Source organism: Megalops cyprinoides, chromosome 1 (genome assembly GCF_013368585.1).
Source record: "Megalops cyprinoides isolate fMegCyp1 chromosome 1, fMegCyp1.pri, whole genome shotgun sequence".
In the NCBI taxonomy this organism is placed as follows: Eukaryota; Metazoa; Chordata; class Actinopteri; order Elopiformes; family Megalopidae; genus Megalops; species Megalops cyprinoides.
This window is the reverse complement of record NC_050583.1, coordinates 21,366,585-21,388,816: the sequence shown is the minus strand read 5'-3', so window position 1 is coordinate 21,388,816 and position 22,232 is coordinate 21,366,585. Positions and strand designations below refer to the sequence as shown.

At 40.1% G+C, this 22,232-nt stretch overlaps 1 protein-coding gene across 1 annotated transcript in view; it reads left to right on the top strand.

Moving 5' to 3' along the window:
• Window positions 1-21,820, top strand: part of grin2cb (glutamate receptor, ionotropic, N-methyl D-aspartate 2Cb) — a 58,973-nt gene extending 37,153 nt beyond the window's left edge. Inside the window, exons 5-13 of the mRNA XM_036531270.1 lie at window positions 1,341-1,552; window positions 8,340-8,508; window positions 10,765-10,918; window positions 11,366-11,491; window positions 13,071-13,300; window positions 16,630-16,790; window positions 17,037-17,224; window positions 18,132-18,364; window positions 19,355-21,820. Coding sequence (XP_036387163.1) covers window positions 1,341-1,552; window positions 8,340-8,508; window positions 10,765-10,918; window positions 11,366-11,491; window positions 13,071-13,300; window positions 16,630-16,790; window positions 17,037-17,224; window positions 18,132-18,364; window positions 19,355-20,926 — 3,045 coding nt within the window. The 3' untranslated portion in view covers window positions 20,927-21,820. The remainder of the gene's footprint in view (window positions 1-1,340; window positions 1,553-8,339; window positions 8,509-10,764; window positions 10,919-11,365; window positions 11,492-13,070; window positions 13,301-16,629; window positions 16,791-17,036; window positions 17,225-18,131; window positions 18,365-19,354) is intronic.
• The last annotated feature ends 412 nt before the right edge of the window (window positions 21,821-22,232 follow it).

The following is a 22,232-nucleotide window of genomic DNA, read 5'->3' as shown; positions in this document are numbered from 1 at the left end:
CATATATTTTGCATGGCAAGAGCAGAGAGAAAAATGATCCTTTTTAGTTGCTCAGTACTGTGCTTCAAAATGTATGCTGCATTTCCTGTTCAGGCTGTAGTAAATAGGCAATTAAGCTACAAAGTATTGTCTTTGCATAATACTCGCTGAAAGGCAAACTGCTGCTGTGTCATGTTACAAATTTCTCATTCCAGAAAATTAAGTCTTATGTATGGCAATATTTTAACATCTTAACAAACGGTTCCCAGAAATGTTTGTTTCATTTTATATCTCTGTCCAGATGTTTACCATGGGGCTGTGCTGTAGGGTGATGGCACGTCAAGGGTATAAATCATGGAGCTCACATTGTGGGTGTAAAATTCAATCATGGGAGCACAAGAAGTTATAAAAAAAAAAAAAAACAAAAAAAAAAAACATGAGAACAACTGTACTTGAAAAACAAATTGAAAAACAGAAAATAATTCAATCCACTGTTGCAGTTTGTCTAACCTGCTGGACGGATCTTAAGTACTATGTAAAGGTGTTGCTTTGGTGCTCAGTAATATAGATACAGATATAGATATAATGACCTAAGAAACAATAAAAACCAAAGAAAGCTGCTTTGGACATGAGATAGAAAACTAACAATAATCACAACTAGTATAGTGTCTTGCATAGTAATTGTTACATTAATACAGCTTATCTGCATTACCTTCTGCTTTTGCTTATGTGTGGACAAGTAGAAGACTCTTGGAGTATCAACTATTGCACCAAAGACACAGCCCCTGACTTACAAAGTCCCAAAGTCCCCTTTTCAGACATCTCCCTAACACAGGAATCTACTGATGTCTGTGAAGACTGTTCTGAGTGGCCTCATTCATCAGTCCCTTGTTAAAGCCAAGGCTCCTTTCACTGAGACTCACAGGGGCTTTAGTGCTATGCTGTAACGGGAAGCTGAAAACACACAGGATTATAGGGCTTCATGATTCTGTTCCAACGCTGCAATATTGACAGGGGAACACAAGCCATTCTCCTGAGTCACATGGAACAGTCCAACATTTCCCTTTCAGTACATTGCCATTATTTATGTATGCATTTCTTTCATCTAAGAGGTTCCAGAAGGGGTCAGCACAACTTCATTTAGTAAACATTACACCGTTTCTTTGTTGCCTTTGGAGGTATCATAATTTAAGGTGTGGTGTGGAAAGGAAGGACTTCTCGACTTCTCTAGACACTTCTTGCATTGTATTTGTTTTCTTATGGGCATTTTCATTCTCTCATTTTTTTCATTCTTCTTCTGGCCATTTTCATTCTTTCATTTTAGTTTTTCCTTCTAATGTTTCCCTCTCACTCTGCTTCAGGTAGGGAGCTACAATATAGGGATAATCCAGATGCGCTATCCAGTGTGGCCACGCTACGGCAGCTTCCTGGAGCCTGTTTCTGATAACCGCCACCTGACCGTGGCCACCCTCGAGGAGCGACCTTTTGTCATTGTGGAGAGTGTGGACCCTGTCACCGGAACCTGTGTCCGTAACACCGTACCTTGCCGACGCCAGTCCAACCGAACAGAAGTGTGAGTGCCTGATGTTTTTGAACATGGAGCTTGTTGGGATTTTTGGTGGTATATTGATAAAAGGATTACACAGCTGAATAAATGCATTAATAACAACTTCATAGTGTATCATAAAGCATATGTGATACTTTAGAATTATGGACAGAAAGATTTAATATATCCACAATGGCTTCTGATAACCCCAATAATGTGTAATCTATAATGCATTAAGAATATATGTATTGCATTATTTACTCCAAAGATGTAATATATTATCCCACTCCACAGTGGTGAGATGTGTAATGAAGTCCTATGAATATTCAAAATGATGTCACGTGAAACACATAAACAGTGTTCATGAGGTTTTATTACCAGGTCATATAATGTATGTTCAGAACTCTTTTTTTTTGGTTGACAGTACTCTCGGGGCTTGAGACAAGCTGTGAACAGTTGGTAGAAAGTTACGAAATCAAATCAGGCCATTTGGTGATAACAGAAGGAAGCTGGCTTTAGTTTGATTAATAGCTATGATGAAATTGTATGGACATTTCCAGATGCACGTCTTTATGATTACACAGTAAAATCTGGGTGTGTTTTAATATATATTAATACAAATATTAGAAGCTTTCATCACAAGCTGTGATGAGCTGCTCTTAAACAGGCCCTCCCAACAGCTCTTCAGAATGGCTTCTTAGAGGGGCTTGGATCAACATGAAATCAGATACACACATTTTACATGATGAAGTAGGTCCTTCTTCATCCTGTACTACCTAGCAGAGCACAGAATGCAATGAAACTGGGTTATTAACATGCAAGAGCTGTTCAAAATATTAAGTTCAATGTCAAAGATGTAGACATGAAGTGATTGAGCTACATTGTCAGTTACAATGGGATTTTCCTTTGGGTGCAAGACATAATACCATATTTTACTAATAACTTAACATTCTTCAGAATTTCTAATATATTGTAATACTTAATAATTCATTACATCACTAGCATTGTCCTTGCATACAAGTAATGGCAATGGATAGGATACCTCACCAGAAAACCATATTGCTGCTGGAAGTGGTGTTGGTTTAGAAGACCAATTCTCCCTGCAGTGACAGTGACAGACTCACTACGGTCATTGAATTTCTCGTGGCATTTACTGCAGAAAGTAGGGTTCCCCGGTTCCTGGGCCAAATTCCCATTTGGGCTCTTTCTATCTGGCCGTTTAATAATCTCCCCATTTAATTGCCTAAATAAATCCCTCCTGTTCCGCCTCAGCGAATGTTTGCTGAGTGTTCTGGTGAAAAATAGTGGCAGTGCATCACCCAGGTTTGTGCTTAACATTAGCGGTCGTTGAGAGGTATAATCCCGCTTCACTGGAAAGTGCTCTGAGATCCCCGAAAGGTGCTATATAAATGCAATCTATTATAGCAATCCTACCAGTGAATGAAGAGGCAGTCTAACAAATTGTGCCAAAGGTTTTATTAGTTAACGATTTGAAACAGTGTCTTGCCTGTAAAATACTACATCTAAGAATACTTTCAAGAGTGACATTTGACTAAGGATTGCTTTATCATAAAGTTAAGCTCAATAGCAAAAGGTTTGTCACTAGAGCCCCCTAAGCTCACTACTGATGAGCATAGTAAATGGAACTAAATTATGGCAAATTATGAACAACGTGACAATTAAATCAATGACACTCATTTTAAATGATAATAATTGGGGATTTGGTAATAATTTACTAAGTCTACCCAGAGATTAAGTTCTAGCCCAAATTATGCAACTGAAAAATGACTAACACAGCAATATATTACGTTAATACATCTGTAACAGATCATTTTTGTTTTCAAGTTTTGAGATGCAGCTGGAGTTGACAATTGTTATGGTAGCCAGATGGCTAAATGTTCCCCAAGATTACTGCATGGAAGTAATGGACATGACAACACTGAGAAGTCTTTTGTCTTTAATCCAAACCCAGTAGAATTTTTACGACATCAGGAAAGATGCATCCTTTGAGTCTCTAGTGTGTTTCTATTTTCCTATTCACAGCTCACTGCAGTTGGTCTGCTAATTTTCTACAGTAAATCTCATTCATTAAACAGGACCAAAATGCCCTGTAATCAAAATAAGCTTAAAAGACACGGTATCTACCATCAGCCACGTGAGTCTTTATCTTACCCTAGCTGAAATTTTAATTATACAAGATGTGCGGAGTGCATTGTTGAGTGTGATCACACATTGATTGCCATTAAAGAAGATTTATGTGTTGCTTGCTGAGACATCTATTATCACCTGATGGAAACAGCAAAGCCGTCTCCTCAATCGTGAACCTTGTTTGACCAAATCAGCATTCATTAGTGCGGGAAAAGAGAAACAGGAGCTATTTTTAAACCATTAATTATACATTCAACGCAGCTCTCAACCAGTTTTTATCATTGCATAAAGTCATTTGGATGAAAAGTTTTTAGCTTAAGTAACTGAAAACCCTTTCCTTAATGCTCTCAGTTGTTTCAAATGACACTGGTTCCCTTAGGGGACAGAACACTCTACTTTGTATACTGCATTATAGTGAGGGGTACATCAAAATAGAAATCAAATATACATCAGTACAGGGCAAACCATCTCACACTGACAAAAACATTGTCATTTTGGAGTTTCTTTCCTATTTTTTTAATGGATTTAGTGATTTTTTTTGTTCAACCATCCAGACCTTTTTTCAGTGATCCAGGCCCCCTCCAACATAAGAACAGACAGGCCAGTGCAAATTAATAATAGTAGTTGGCAAAAGATTCTGACAAAGGCGTCAAACACAATCAGCTCTGCCAACTGTGATCATGCAAACTTACACTTCAGGACTGTACTGTGGTTTTCCACAGAGCAGAAGTGGCTCAATGAATTATCACATTGAACCTTATTGACAGTAGTGTCATGACTTCCAATTTAGCAAATATCGACAGGCCCCAGATCCAGAATCTTTTTTAGGGCCTGTCAAGCACAATAATACACACTTTAAAACCAACCACACATTTCAGAACTGTCAGACAACACAGATGTATGACACTGATGGACAAGAAGCTTTATTGTACAGCTCTCTGACCACAGCTCAATCTAGCTAGTGTAAATATCATCTTAGTGCACACCATAGTTTGTACACGTTGCCTATCAAAAAAATTTCACTGCTGCTGAAGAGTCACTGTTTTCCCTGTGAGGAATCTGATTTTAGGACATCAGTTCCCAAATGTTGCAGGGGCTTTCGACAAGCAGTGATAGAAATCCAAAGGGAACAAGAACAGAGGAGGCAGAACTATTGGAAGGAGCAAAATCAAATAAATCAAATAACAGAGCAAATCATCCAACGAGGGGAGAGAGATGGCTGGAAGAGACACCTTAATCAATAACAATAATGTATTGACTGCATTACAATGACAATCATCTCAGGGCAGCTGTGCCCTGACGATAATGGGCTCTCTGCATAAATAGACATTTTTAATCGAGCCCGTGGCTCATATTTTCTGGCTGCGGAGAAGGGAGTTGGTGGTCTGGTCTGGCCATTTATTAAATACCATCTCTGATGCCTGTTCAGAATAGACAGCACGCTGATGTCTATGCACAAGTTCCAAAACAGGCATATCTCTTCCAATCTGTCCTGACTGAGGGGATCAGTCTCCTTCCAAGGACCTATTTGTCAGACAGAGGGCTCTCCGACCCGTGTTTCATCCTTCAAGCAATCAGTACATGTACAGAGGCCCATTTGCACAGGCAGCGATCCGCCTCGCCTGTGCTTTCTCCAAGGGTAAACCCCATGCATGCTTGCTCTGCAAACCATATTATTGAGGCTGCTGCATTGAAATTCCCCATTGATTCTCCGTATCCATCCAGTCCCCTAGAGAAACAGGCCCATACATCCGCCTCAGAGAACAGAATGCAGTCTTTATAAATGCTTTCCCCATGAGAAAAAGTTTAATACACCACCAGCAATGATGACAATGCCTTGGCAGACTTTCCAATAAGGAGAAAGTACTACAAAAATATATACAATTACTGCAGCACTACCAAGTTCTCTGGTAGTATGAGGTAACTCCTGGTAACAATGAAGTAGGGAACCATAGCCTTCAATTTTCCATATCCAGGGGCGTATTGGGAATTTGGCAAAAGTAACTGATTGCCATTTGGTCACTGTAGGGTCAGTTGTGGCCTATGAGTCCCGGAAACAAAAGTACCAAAACATCAACAGAAAGACCTACATCTAGTCCAAGAGACAGACAGACAGACCCAAACAAATAGACAAGCACAGTTTGACTGATTGAATCATTCAGCAGCAATTCACAGCTCACTTAACCCACAGCACTGAGCCCTGGCAGCTGGTGAGACGGGGGAACAGGGGACTGGCTTGTTTACTTTATGTCTCAGCCAGTTTCAGAGGGAGACACTCATTTCTCCAAACAGTTAATTTGTTTCTCTTTGTTATGGCTCCTTGTTACCGCTGCTGCCTTGGCTGCACGTTTTATTTTCCCCTCCTCTCCCTCCGACTGCACACTTCATTAGGCAGAAGGTCTGGAGGAGGTTAGAGGTGATGTATCATTATTGCTCTTTGCATTTCGCTCCGGTTTGCTCGTTCCTTCTGAGCACTTAACGGAGCCCGTCTGTTTTTTTGGACTTTTTCAACCATTTCACTGTCAAAGCTTTCAAACAAGAAGGATTATGTTGCCCTTAAACTGGCCAAGTTTTAAAAGTGAACAGGATTCCACTATGACACTGAAACTCCTTTGGATTCCTTCCAGTTTTAAGCATGCAATGCATAGAACCTAAGTAAGTTTGTCGTGAGTAAATGCAAGCATGTTTCTTGCAACTGCTTTGCAGTAGCAAAGAGCTTCCATGATGGGGTTAAGGTGGAGAAATGAGGTAGCATTGGTAAAGATGAGGTTAGGGTTACAGTCATCCAGATAACACGCAAAATATAATTACATAGTAGTTACACTGTAATACTGCTAGGTATAAAGATTTATATATTTCAAATATAAATAAACTACCTTACAAAGTGTTTAATGTACCAAAACATGAAGTACTATTCAAAATTATTGCAAATGATGAATCAGTATATACTCATAATTGTATCCTACAAAAGGTACTAAACTTTGGATGGAAGACAATTGACATGATTTGCAAACCTGTCGAAGTTGTTTTAATTTCTATTAACCCGTGTTCAACTCAAAACCTGTAACAGTGGCATAATTGCCAAGTAATAATGAACATATTTGGAGACCACATTCAGCTTTAGTGGCTCTTTGGTAGATGTTTTTCCTCAACATTGCTCACAGCACAGGTACCTACATGTCCTTCTTTCTTAATACATCCATGTGAAGACATTAATGACACCGGTGCATGCCACAGGACAGAGCTGTGTCCCTCTCGCATGGCACCACACAGTAATCCTGTTAGTGTGAAACAAGAAGACATTTCGGTAATCACGTCCGTGTTAATCCAGTTTAGAACTTACTAGAATCGATTTTATGCTTTCTCCTATGTCAGCTTTCCCAATTGTGCTTGCCTTGTAATGTTACCACTGGGGTCCATTTTGAATGTGTAATTTTTCCCCCTTCCTATCCATGGTGAGTGGATGCTATACGTAATGATCACTAAAATGTGAGATATTTTGAGAGGGGAGGCAATGACAGTGCTAGTACCTGAGGCAGTCAGGAGCTGTGAAAGTATGGGCAGTATGTTTGCGGCTTATCCACTGTGGTTGAGCTCCCATTAGCCAGGTGAGTAATCCAGTGCTGTGTTTTATTCCTGCCTTTGTTTTGCTTATGATTAATTTGTGTAGGCTTTGTTCTGGTCAGACTCAGACATCTGTCGCCACAGTAAATCACGATGCTGGAGACTTGCCGAACCAATCATTCCGCCACTGCCCTTCCCTCTGTTCTTGACGTCAACCCGGCGTGTCAAACAGCTGGAATTTTTTTTTTTTTTTTTGCTGAGTGGCCCGCACATACTGGCCCTTGTCAGGGTGCGTGTGATGCCGTCCAGGCCTTTCAAGAGTGCACCCCCCGTCACGTCCCTGGCCCCTCTCTCCCCCGTTCTGTCCCCTGCTGCCCCACCCTTCCTCCCCTTGCATTAGGATATCCATTGTGCCATTGATTTTTGTTAATGCATTTCTCATTACTTAACCATTCCTATTTAATTTAATTTCTTTTTTTTTGTAATTCATCCTGGAAAGGCTTTAAACATTAAATTCTTTTAATCAAAATTCAATTAAATCTGAAATAAGTGACAGACTTAAAAGGATATACTTTTAATTCAACTTTATAGCAATGATGTCTTAATTTAATTTTTAATAGTCCCAAAACACAGAAGTAAAAAAAAAAATGTAATATCAAGGACTATGTAGCCTACTTAAGACACTCTCTTTTTCATCGTTCACAGTATTAAAATGACCTTAATAAAAGTTAAACCAAATATAAAAACAAATAATGACTGTCATAGTTTCTAGTAAATTATGCACACTTTTTAACTGTCAGAATATGACCCTTAGAACACAAGCCACAGCCCTTTATACTTCAAAGCTCTTAACTGCAGTGTAATTGTTGCTTTGCTCTTTGTTTCTTTGTAATGAACAACTGATCCATACACTCTGGGGGCGCTCAGGTAATTACAGCTTCACTGTGCAATGTTGTCAAATTGTTTCTGTATTATTATTCAATCACCAAAAAAGTCTGTATAACATGTTGCCAAAAAAGTCTGTATAATATGGTGTAAATGTTTATTGCTTCCATTTGGTGGTCAGAGTTTTAGTTTCTGGTTATCCATTCTGTCTTAACAGTGTTGTGGGTCACTCGGAGCCTTACACCAAACTCTGCTGCAAGGGCTTCTGTATAGACATTCTGAAGAAACTGTCTCGCACCATCAAATTCTCCTATGACCTGTACCTGGTCACCAATGGCAAACACGGAAAACTGGTACGAGGCATCTGGAATGGGATGATCGGAGAGGTAAGACAGGGTCCCCGCAGTGAGTTCAGTACTTCAATATATTTGAACAACGTGCTAAACATAAAACCAGCAGAGCACAGCCTAACGTAAACATAGCAAAAATTCCTCTCAGGTTTGCAGGGACTCTAAATGACAATTCTGCTCCCTGTGTGGAACGGATCTTTACATATTTCCTGGTATGTGATGGAGTCCAGGAAGCATATCGCCTCTCCTTTCACAAATATAAGACACGACTAAGCTAATATGCCAGCTTGGCTGGAGCCGGGGGAGGGAGGGCAGAACGAGACAAATTTTTGAGGGCGCACATTTGAAAATTGAAGTCATAAACAACAGGTGATGTGGGCTATATTGTTAATTCAGAAACAGTGCAAAATAAAAACGTCTTGAAGGTTGAGCTAATGACCTGAGATAAAAAGGAAGCGCTCCAAGTCAGGAACAGAGAGTAATAAAAAGCAAACGTCCTTGTAAATAATCTGTGCCATCAAATGAATACATTTTCCTCTGCGCGGCATTCCAATGAAAACGAGGGTACAACATCAGTTCTAACATCGCTGTCCCCAGATGCATGGCGGCAATTGTGCTCAATGGAGCATCAGCCACAAGTGACAAAGTAACGGCTGGTGCGGTGTAAAGTGCGGGAACTGTAAATTCATATGCAGAGGCATGATAAATATCAGAAATGTGTGTGCAGGAGAGAAAACAGGAGAGGTAAATCATCAAATGAAGTATAATCTCTGCCACAGGATCTGTCTTAGCAAAAAAAAAAAAAAGACTTATTTCCATCAGTGTGGCAGGGCGCCCGAGATTATTGGTGAATGGTTGTGGTAATTGACTGCACGCTCTACTCCTGCTCATAACCTTGACGTAAATTTTAAGGAGAAGAGTTACATAATAGCTCCTTTAAAAAAATCTGCTGAAACACCTTACTGCATAGAGGAGGAAATCGCCACTGCTGAATTAATTATATTCAAAAAGGAAATCGGTTTTAAATTTGGTCTCAGGCAGGTTTATCCTGTTATCTCCTGCTGTATATTGAGTCCCATGATCATCTGGTTAAACCCTCTCCTTTGGCTCATGATGGCTTAATCTGCTTCATCACCTGTTCACCATTTAATTTCTCCCTGATGATTTCAGAGATATAACCACTTCAAGGCACACTGCCCATAAAGGTTTTTTTTTAAGTGGGAAAGAGATATTGAACCTATGCTGAATCAGTGCCATTACAGTGTTGCCTTACTGTCCGGATGGCACTGTGGGGTAGATGAACGCCACTCAGTGTGTGAAATACGGACCTCACCTCTGTTTTGGCTGAGCTGCGGCTTAGGCCTGGGCAAAACAAACGTTCAGCATGTCAGCCTTATCAGTCATACGTGCAAACGTACTGTAAAAACTCGGTGAATCTGAGACATTCTTGCTAATAGATGGTTGTATATGGCAGCTTTCCCTTTTTTTAGAATCTGAATTGTGCTTAATTAGCAACAGAGCTTAAGTATCGGAAGTGTGCTGGGAGAAAGTGCTATGCGGTACATAATGAGGCTCATATGCCATGCATGTCAAAAGGCATCCTGACTTCAATATGCTAATGAAAAAGTGAGCGATATCCTGCACTGCAAATGACTCTTTACACTCAGCTATTGACAGGGCAATAAGTTTGTTAACTGACAGCTAGATTGCTTTGTATCCGATTGATGCATTAAGCGTGTCCATTTAACCAAAAGTGATTACAGATCTGTACATTTTTTTTCACAAGCTCCTTCTGATTAGAAAATTCTTGTTAATTACTGTTTTATGATGACAGATTTTAAGGCAAGTGAGGGTGTACATGTATGGCTGGAAAGCTGGCAGGCTTAATTAACAATGATATAAATGAGACATCTAAATATCTCTATACATTCCCTGTTTTCACAATGAACATGTCAGTTTTTGTGAGACATACCTGTCATGATCAGAACGATCCACTACCTTCTGTGGAAGACAAACCTCAGCTCTTAAATGTTTAATATAACATGAACTAGGGGCACTCCTCTCCCATCAGTTACTCAAATCTGGTAGAACTGTAGTTCCCACACATATTTAACCTTAATCCAAAATGACAAACTACTGCACAAGATTCGGGGATCCATATCTTTCATACATATGTCTTATTTTATTGGATGAAAATAACAGGACTTGTATCTCTACGTCGACCACCCCCTAACAAGGCAATCAAAACCAGAAAGAGCTCCTGTCTCATTCCCTCTTTTTCTCTCTCTTCAGGTGTTCTACAAGCGTGCTGATATGGCCATTGGTTCCCTCACTATTAATGAGGAACGGTCAGAGATCATTGACTTCTCTGTGCCATTTGTTGAAACTGGAATCAGCGTGATGGTGGCCAGGAGCAATGGCACCGTGTCTCCTTCTGCCTTCCTTGGTAAGAAACCCTTCTCTTTTTCACTAGGCTCGGCATTCAGTGAGCATCACTGCACAGGCCCCATGCAAGAAGGTTGTGCTCAGCACAATAGGTTTTACTATGCATCTTACGTAAATTTAATCTGGCCTGCAATATCCCATAAAGGGAAATCTAATTTGGATTAAAGAGTTCTCCCATAGCATAAATAAATCCTTTCAATCAAACTGCTAAATTGATCAACAAAAATGTAAAAAATGTAAAATCACACTGCTGTTGTGCAGAAGAGAACAGAAGAATGTTTCTCTCTAGAAGAGTCTTTTGAGGCTTTATATTTGTCCACTGTCTTCCCCATGTAATGCTGTATAATGGGACCATGCAGGTTGACTGGAAATAGAGTTTAATGAGATTGTAGTTCTGCATACAAATGACTTACTTTTTTCCTTCCGCTGCATGTGTCCCATCTCCCAGAACCATACAGTCCAGCAGTGTGGGTGATGATGTTCGTGATGTGCCTTACTGTGGTGGCCATCACTGTGTTCATCTTTGAATATTTCAGTCCTGTGGGATACAACCGCAGTTTGGTCAGTGCAAAAGGTGAGTTCTCTCTATTTTTTTTTTCCAGAGGACCAAATAACAATGGGATAGGGGTAGCACTGTCTGAACAAGTCTAATCAATCCAGATATACTGAACTGACAGAACATGTGGTGGTGTTCTGATCTAAAAGGTCATTTTCCCTGGTTTAATTAATGCTTGTCGCTTCACAAATCTGACTTTGATTGATTGCTTGGCTTTTTGTTCTTGCCAGTGACAGACCAAAAAGCTAACAGTGCGACAGCTTGATTTGTTTGCACGTTGAGCAGGTCCAACTTTTTTTTTTTTACATCATCAGCGAGAGGCCATTATTTTGCTTCAGCCACTACCATGTTGTCTGTGGTACCTGTTTTCTCAACAAAGTGTTCCCACTTCAGAAAAGACGCTATGACCAATCCTGTCCTATAAATGCATGCTATTTTTAAACCCCTCCCTTCTTACAAAATGATGAAGATCAGCCTCTTGCAGATACTGATGCCATTGTATTCATGTATTTCTTAGCGTGTCAATAGTATTCTCTCAAAAGAGTCTCTTATACATGGACACATATTTTTTGACATATGAGATATGGGGCTGGATTCATGCTACAATGTGGTTTGTCCCAAAATGCTGCAGACTGAGGGACTCATTGCCGTTCATTCCTTTGAAAGTTAATTGCTGCTATGCCTTTAAAATCTATCATCGCTGAAAGGGTGGTTTATACTATGGCAGGGAATGGCCAGAGGAGCAGGCCTTTAGCTTTAATGTATCAAACTGTAAATATTTAATACGCATACATGAGGCCATGATAAGTGTTACCAGAAGGTTTGACAGCAGGTCTGTCAAAATTTTATAAAGTTAACTTTTTTTGCAATTATACATTCTGGTCTATGTTGAAGGATTTCTATTCTATATGCATAACTTCATGTATTGAACTAAATAGGTTTTGGGTCTGTGTTTTTTTGGTTATCAGTGATAGTCTGCCACCCCCTCCTCCCCCCATTACTCTGGATAACAGATAGTTATCTGTGTTATACATGACAAAAACAGCTACATTTCAGTATCATATGTAATGTATCATATTTGAACAAAAAAATGCAATGAATGTCAACTTGTTAGGTGAGCTCCACAGGAATTACTAAAATGACTGCATTAGTCTGCAACTATGCATTCATGTACATTTGGTTCTCATTTTTCTGTCTTTTAAAAAATGCCTTTTCAATGTTTGTGATTTAACTACACTTAGTCAATGGTACTTGGCACCACTTAGAGACCCACAATTTTGTTTAATTAGATGCCTGGGTTTGAAAAATATATTAATCTCATAACTGCCAGGGAAGTGACTTTCACACTAAGTTAGTACAAAGGCTCAAGAAATGCAGTTTCACTCCTTTGAAATTTTTATAATGCAATGTGCAATGAGTGTGGAATTTGCAAAATGTAGGAAATAATAATGTGAAGACATATAACATTTTAGTCACTGAGTGAGCATCTTCAGTGATTAAACTAAATCCTGACCATTACTGCATATGGAAAATATCTTTCCATAAATATTCTAATTCCCATACCACACCTCCATTATACTCTTTTTGGGTCTTCCAGCTCCTGGTGGCCCCACCTTTACCATAGGGAAGTCTGTCTGGCTCTTGTGGGGCATCGTCTTCAACAACTCAGTCCCAATAGAAAACCCAAAAGGCACCACCAGCAAGATCATGGTCCTGGTGTGGGCATTTTTTGCGGTCATTTTCCTGGCCAGCTATACTGCCAACTTGGCTGCCTTCATGATACAAGAGCAGTACATCGATACAGTCTCTGGGCTCAGTGACAAAAAGGTAAGGAGTGTTTCTTTGTGCTAAATGAAAACAGAAATACTCAAACATGTGTCCATGTGGATAGACACATAATGGAATTGATAGTTTGTAGAATCCTCGGTAATTGCAAATTATCACAATAATTCATTCATGCGAATTAACACCACTATCTCAGAATTCCTTGCCAAACTTTCATGTTTAATGTTTCTTAATATGAACTATGCATCCTTACTGTCCTCTGTTACACACTGCCATTAATGTGAAAAACGATGCAATGAAAGGAAGCTTTTAAATCACAGAAAGAGAGCAGATTCAGTCCTCAAAGTGAAAAAGACAACTAAATCTTCATTTAAATATATGCCACTGAAATATGTTTTGCAAGAGGGATTAATCGAATAGCCACTGATGATACATGGTGGCATTAATGTCTGCACGTTTTACGTAACTATGAAGGTGGTGTAAACCAGAACTGACTGTAAAATCCATTCTTAAAACCCCACAGTGCTGGAATTGATTCTTTGATATCTCAGCTTTGGGAGCTAGCAGGATTAGAGGATTTTGGGAAAGAAAGATGAAACTCTCATATGTACATAGAAAACAATGACTATTTTTCCTGCCTTGGTCTTATGTGAAAGATCCATCGTGGTATCTTGCACCATACAGTTCTGTATGTAAAGTTTGATAGTAACTTCTACATAATCTTCAAAGGTGTTTGACAACAAGATAAAGAAGAAAATGATATATGTGACCAGAGTGTGTCAAAATGGAACAGTTACTACTGTTTGTCTCAACTGGACTTCCCTTAGGTCAGTTCAGCTACAATAAAAATTATAAAGTAAAACTATTCAAAGCAAATTTTTCTGAGCATTCCTCTTCCTATATGTCCTCTCCTTTCTTCATTGATGTAATACACCAGATGTTACATTTGTTGTGTGCTATTGTATGGAATTTCCTTTGTATCTGACAAGGAGTGATGCAACTAAAAAAATCCAGCAGGCTGCCATGCCAGTCTAATGCTACTTTGCAGCAAAAAAGTACAACACATTTCATTGGCTGAGAAAGGGGACAGAAACATTCATTTATAAAAATCACAGCGAGAACAGACATTTTTTTTGCATGGCAGCTACTTGTACTGTTTCATATTTATGTAATATGAAATTTATAATGTCAAAGATAAAAATGGATCACTGTGCAAAGAACCTAAGAAAAGAACGATAATTAAAAACAGACAGAGGGTAATTATGAAAGTCTGTGGAAACCTTTTCTTGTTGTAATGAATGTCTTTTAATTGTACCCTCTAATCATAGATTATGATGTGATTTTGACACAAAAAATGATTCAAAGCATGACCTTAATCGACTGGTTAATATAACCTGCAGCACCTTGAGGTAAAGACATAAGAAGTGTGATGTTCAACAGCAGATAAAAATGGCCACAACTTAATCTTCTTATTGTTCTTACAACAATTATATCCTCTGCATTCTAGGATTGGTCTGCATCTTGAAATGCAGCTTTCTGAAAGACCAAGGACAGATTAACCTTGTAAAATGAAGAGTAAGGTGGAGGTCATGGTGTTCACTAGGTTTATCCCAGCTGTCATGGAAGTCATCATCTTATGAACATAAGAGATTTCTGTGGTATCTTGAAAATTCTCAATACGGAAATAGAATTTAAAACAAATAGCTTGTTTTATTTCAGAGGGGTTGTAAAATTTGAAAAAAAAAAAAAAAAAACAGTTCTCTCTCCTTGACAAAGTTATTGCTCTGCTTGACTCCTTAGCCAGTAAGAATTCTTGTGACTTTTGGGAGTTTCCCATGAAGACTGTACTTAGGTAATCACAATCAACGAAAAATAGTGTTAATGATAACTAGGAGCAAAACAACTTTAATTTTTGTGAAGTTATAAATGGCTAAATAGAACATTTCAAGATAGTGGCAAATTGTAGTGCATGTAATGTCCCTATAGATTACAAGCACAAAGCAATTCGTGACAAGTACTTAAACAGTATAGCCAAATGAACAACCAAATAGGTGTAGTTTTTTCAGTGACACAAAGGCCTATTGTGAAACAAGCTATGAAAGCAAAACCTTTACAATTGATTGATTCTTAGTAGTTTATTTTTGGCAGATATGTGGGTCTTGTGTGATAAAATGTGCAGTATTTGAGTGTATTCCCATCTTTGAAGACAAATGGGGTTATGTTTTCTATCTATCACCACATTGTGCTGATGTGTAAATGGATTTCCAAATCTGGCCACAACAGCTTTGAGATGTTCACCAAAATCTCTGAACAGTTCACACTGCAATATGTCATGAAGTCATGAGGATGTCTTGATGATGTCCAATTTTATTCAACAAAAGGCAGTTTCCTAATAGGAGAGAGATGTAACTGTAAACCAAGGCATTTCTGCACAGCAGCAAGTCAGTGGTAGAATTTAAAAGGATCATCATGTCTGTATTGATGTAATTAAGCACTGAATTCAATGTGCATATTTTGCTTTTCCCATTACCTGTCTGTGTCTGTTACAAAAATAACTTGCATTAAAATAGTGCCTTAACAATAAGACAAGAAACAAATGTAAGCCCACTTAGCCTATTACTTGTTAAAGTGAAGCCTTTTCCTAACATTTTAATTTTTCAAACCTTCTTTGAAGCCAGCAGACATTGTACCTTCAAGTCTTTTTAGATCTCAGAAGCCCTGAAAAGTCATTAAGCACTTGAATGGGAGACCTCTAAGGAAAAATCAGACCTCAGTTCGAAATGGGTGTTAGCAGCACTCTTTTCTCCTGATACACAGAAAGAGAAAACCAATGTCTCAGTATATTGATTGGGAAAATGTTGTGTCTGAGGTGTTTGTGGAGAGGTGGTAAACTGAGGCCCTGGCTCCCATTTGTCATTAAAGCCACCATGCTGTGCTTCACAAGCAGTTGTGGTGGTACCCCTGGAGTCTTGGACAAATTAACTACAGAGCATACTCTCTGTCTGGCCAGTAAGCATTCCCCTACTGTAATTGGCTAAAATGAGTTCTTGCCTCACAGACTCACCAAAGCAAAGGTGATGGGGTGAGTGCTGTGATGGTTGATGGCTACCATGTATCTCTGAAGCTGTTGATGTTCCATCTCTCTGTAAAGACCTTTGAGAATGTGGGATTAATGGTGCTGCGCAAAGGAAAGATATTATTATTATTATTTTATATATGATTTACATTTGTTATTATTATTATTATTATTTATGTAACGGAAATAGATTTACTATTCTTTCAACTGAAGAGAATGGACGCATACAGCTTACATCAATAGTGTAATCCAATGCCTCTCATTTAACTGGTCTCATGTTTTTGATTCCCCACAGTTCCAGAAGCCACAAGAGCATTACCCACCCTTTCGGTTTGGCACAGTTCCCAATGGGAGCACTGAGAGGAACATTCGTAGCAACTACCCAGATATGCACACCCACATGGTCAAATACAACCAGAGAGGAGTTGAGGATGCCCTTAACAGTCTTAAAACAGGGTAAATGCTTAGACCCAATATTTTTCAAATGCACAAAAGTAGATAATACTAGCTAATGGTATAATGCTAAAAGGAAAGCCAAGTAACTAATCCCAATCCCTAACATCTAATAAAATTTCTAGGAATGGATTTTTATCATCACAATGCTTTCATTTCCCCACTGACATGAAAAGTTGGAATTGTTGGAATAAAGGAAAAAAATTTTTTGATTCAATTGTTCTTGCCAAATTTCTGTGTATTATATAGGAAGCTTGATGCCTTCATATATGATGCAGCGGTGCTCAACTACATGGCTGGCAAAGATGAGGGCTGCAAGCTGGTAACCATTGGCAGCGGGAAGGTGTTTGCCACCACAGGTTATGGCATTGCCCTGCAGAAGGACTCCCGGTGGAAGCGTCCCATAGACCTGGCCCTGCTCCAGTTCCTAGGAGATGGTAAATCAGCCCCAGGAGACAAGGCGTACACCTATTTGACAATTAGTGTCCTCCCTTACATACCAGTCATTGCCATCTTCTCCCTCGGGCTCTGTGCTTCTGGCACAGATCTCTGAGGCATCTTAACATGGACACTAAAGCACTTCTATTCGAACTGTTAAATATCAGTGCACACATCTCCCCTCACCCTTGGTTACTGCAGGCATTATGGAGTGTGGAGTTAATTAATCATTTTCAAACAACCTGAACACTTTGGAGAACGGCAGGAAGTAATAAAACCATTGTTGCCTCATACAGAGATTAGATTTAGCTCTGGGGCAATCATACCATTTTATCAGAAAAAAAATACTAGGGTTTCTATTACAAGTAGATGTTGACCCACCACTACTGCATACTTCAAATCTAGCCGTTATTTCACTCTTCTGCACTTGATACACTTGGTACTTCTCCTGCTCTTGCCTTTTTAATTTCTCATAAGCTAATATTATTCCAAAAGTGTAGCTCTTAAAGCTGTGCTACATTAACTTCACAGAACAAGGTCTAAACGTCCAATTACAAATAACATTTTATGAAAACCAAAACAGAATAATTAGAGCCAACACAATATTACAATACACTGATCTATACCCAAGGCAGTAGAAAATAATATACTGAAGTCTCCAGGTGTATAATATCGGAAACTCTGCGGACAAATCTTTATGATACTAGGCCAGGGCACAGTGAGGGCAGTGAGTCCTAGTTGTAGGAAAGCACAGCTGTAGTAAAAAAATTGCAGCAAAAAAGAAAGAGGAAGCTTTGTAAGTGATGCTTGTATAAGACCAATCAGTCTTCACATTAACAGTAACAATCTATCAGCCACATGTAAGTGGTTTTGCAACTCCTAATGGCTGTGATTTATCCCCCACAGGGGACACTCAGAGGCTAGAAACAGTGTGGCTCTCAGGAATCTGCCAGAATGAGAAGAATGAGGTGATGAGTTCCAAGCTGGACATTGACAACATGGCAGGAGTCTTCTACATGCTGCTTGTGGCCATGGGCCTCAGCCTGCTGGTGTTTGCCTGGGAGCACCTACTTTACTGGAAGCTGCGACATTCTGTTCGCAAGTCAGACCGCCTGGACTTCCTGCTCGCCATCAGCAGGGTAAGCAGGTTTTCCTTTTCCTCTTCTCTGACCTTTCTGGGTGGGCAAGGAGGGGGCTTTTGGAACACCCACGTGCACACACACACACATACACACACACATACAACTTCAGAAATTTGACTCAAAAGTTTCAAAAGGTTTTATGGATGTTTTACTAAGTTCATTTCACATAAAATAATTTCTTTTCATTTCTTAATGATCTCACCTGAATTTAAAGAGTTTTTTATGATCGGAGTTTATAGATGGGCCATATTTTTGATTGAGGAAGGTCTTCCCACCCCTTCAAAGTCTATTAAAATCTGAATAAATTTTGTGAACTGAAAATGGCAGTATGTAAAGTGTAGAAGAAAAAAAAAATAGTCCTTTTTGCATTTTTGCTATTGTGTTGTCATGGTTCTGATATGAAATAAAATGGAATTTTGAAGACCTTGTTAACAACAAAGCCCTCATTTAAAATGTTGACTCAGTGTGAATCTCGATTAAGCCTTAAGTACTGAGTGACACCTCTGAAAATAAATAACAGCTGCCTGTAAAAAAAGAAAACTAACCTAATGAATGCATAGTCAGCTACTTATTCATTTATTGACTTGACATTTTTTGAAGGATGGCAAGCATGCATTTTTTACAAATCATAATCCCCTCTGATATAAGAAGTAAGTAATTAAAACATTGGACTCCATCTCTGGGCTTATCAGATTAGCAATAAAAGACTATTTGGTAATTAACAGTTTAAGGAGGCTCAGAAGGATAAATTTAGTTTTGTTTGAACAATCAGTACATATTTCTCTCCATTTCTCAGTAAAGTTAATAAATATTTGATTTATGTGGTGAGAGCAGTTAAGTGTGGTTCAAATAAATCTTTTAAGTGGTCTTTTTTTTTGGTTTATGAAGGAAAATATATTCAATGACATTCCATAATAAACCCCAGAGGAAATACTAAAATGCAACTTACTGAAGTAAGGTCTGCTACTTTTTTCCCTTGAATTACAGGGCATCTACAGTTGCTTCAATGGTGTAGAAGATCCAGACAGGTCTGTCAGTATCCAAAACCCAGACATCACTACCAACTACGCCCAGGCAAATATGCTAAAGATGCTACAGACTGCCAAGGACATTGTCTCCTCAGCCAAAGTGGAAAACTCCTTAGACAACGCCACTAAGACCATCGAGAACTGGAGCCGGCACAGTGACGTTAAAGCTGGCCTTTCCACCCGCATGCCACCGGTGGCCACCTCTGATATGGTCCCTGGTCGCCTGCCATACATCTCCAGCATCACTGATAACCACTCCCCCTTCCCACAACGTGCCCTTACCCCTACATTCACAGTGCACTATGGAGAGAACACCAGCCAGCCGCTAATGGAGAAGCAAAAAGTCCTGGCACGTCCCACCCCACTCCGCTATACACTGCCTGCCCGGGGCAGCCGCCTCTATGACAGGACGCTGCCCATCTCCAGCCTCAGCAGCCCCCATATTGCCATGAGGGATGCCATTCCCACTGTCAATAATCCTCACCACAGTGGCAGGATATATATGGACAGCCAGACCCGGCACCCCAGTTCCTCCTTTGTTCCTTACAGAGATCTTCATGTTCCGGACATCTACGTGGAGCACACAGAGCCCCCGTGCCGTAAGATTCCCCCAGACGGCCTGAGGAGGAAGAGGAGGTCCCACAGCTACATGGGGGAATCCCAGGAGCCACAGAGACGGCACGACTACGAGGAGCCGGCCACGTGCTTCGCAGAACTCAGAGCCAATCACCTCATGGACAACCACGCTCCCACTGCCGTGGCCTGCATCAATAGCCCCTACTCACGGGCCAATGCCAGCTGCAACTCCTGCATCAGACCCTACATTGAGCCAGAGCTGGATGACGTGCCTCTGCTGGGGAAGGAGAAGCTGAACCGCAGGGCCTCCTTCCTCAAGGCCACCTGGGGCAGCGACAAGATCCGCCAGCTGGACAACAAACCCTCCACCTCTGCCTCCACCCACATAGACATGCCGGACTTGTTCCCCCGTGTTGTGGCAACCAAGGCCCCAAAACTGTACAGCAGTGCAGGGAACAACCTGTGCTACCCGCTGCCAGTAGAGCACGCATACATCAACCCCGGTCGCAGCCATCCTTACAAGGGGCACAAGCTGAAGTACTCACAGTCCACCCGGCTGCCCTCCTATCGGGAGGCAGTTCTGCAGAACGCAGCGGCCCTGCGGAGGTCCTCCACTGTGGTGCACAGACAGTATTCCTCATACCTGAACTCTTACACTGACCTGCCGGTGTACATGGGGCCACTGGCTCAGGGGACTGCCCAGTTCTACGAGCACTCTAAGGACATGTGCAATATCTTCCCCTGTGTGGGCCACTGCCCTGAGGTGCCCAAGCAGATAGTGTACCAGGACAGCTTGTATGGGGGTTACGGGGATGCTGGACAGGCGCGAGAGGTACCCCCACTGCCAGGTGCCAGTGGCAGGGATAGGAGGCAGGTTGTGGTTGCCCGCAGAGTCAACAGTCCCTATGTGCCAAAACCTTGGGGCAGGGTGTCAAGCCTGGAGTCAGAGGTTTGAGTCCTCAGGTTCACCTCCAGGCTGTAATGTTGTTTTTAATGGGCTGTCTTAAAAGCTGGAACTGACCCTCAGCCTTTGGTCCACGCAAAAAATACAAACATCTAACTGCGGACTTCGAATTGTTTACTTGGTGCAATAATGTCTCGGCTGCAGGGAACCGGGAAAAGACAATGAAAAAGAGTCACACCTCGAACAAGTAAACTTTATTAGGAGAAAAGACAATGTTGAATAGATTCGAATACTGTATCTTCCAAATTTGATGAGTTGATTGTTATTTACTATTTCAATGGCGTCTTGCTGTTCGGCGCCCACTTAGGTAAAATACATTAATCAGCTACGAATGGCAGCACAGCTTCACAGAGGGCTTTTGAACTATATTCAAAAAATGTTTTTCTTTTTCTTTATGAAAACCATTTTAGTATTCTTCCACTTAATCTGATATGAAACTGAATTTTGTAATTGCTCTGCAGACATATCTTCCAACATTTTTGTAAGAATAGGACCTGGGAGCATTGTTTGTTGAGACCTTTTCTCAAGTGGTTGCTCTGTCTGCTTGACTTGGATTTCAGAAGAACAAATTGAAATTATTCTAGTGTCTGTATTACCAAGGTTCTTCCACTCTTTAATAAATCACTAATGCCTCTTAGAGGGCCCTTTGGAGTTCTTACCATTTTGTCTTTTTCTTAGGCTGGGGACTGTAGAAAGGCTTCCAATAGACTAAGTGCTTCAAAAACAAGCACTTACATACACAGTACTACATCATTTGGAGGGATGGATGCGCTCATAGGATGGTGTTTTTTGAAAATATACAATAGCGACATACCACCTCAGTCATATTTGCATTCATCACCTTTAACTACTACAGACTGCAAAAATATAGTCAAGAATCTCCTTCAGGACAAGCTGTTGCCTTTTATCCTTTACATTTTATATATGTAAGACATTTACACAGATACATTTTTACAAAAGAATCTAACCCTGAGATGGGCCCTTGGAACATTTAGGCAATGCAGATTTTTGAGTGTGTTAGTAGCCCTATCACTGCCCTCTCAGATGGAGTTTAGATGCATTGTTCTGTTGAGATAATTAGTTACTTATTGAGCATAAAATGAAAGTTTTTAATGAAAATTGCATTCTGTTTTCAGAAAAAATGAATCATATGGTTAAATGTTTCTAGTCTCAGTTTGATTAATAGTTCATTCAAGACTGACTGTCACATGGTCATCCAACTTTTACTCTTGGGGAGCATTTCTGTACATTACTGGGCGCAAATGACAACATGAATTTAACTGTAGAATGTAAAGAC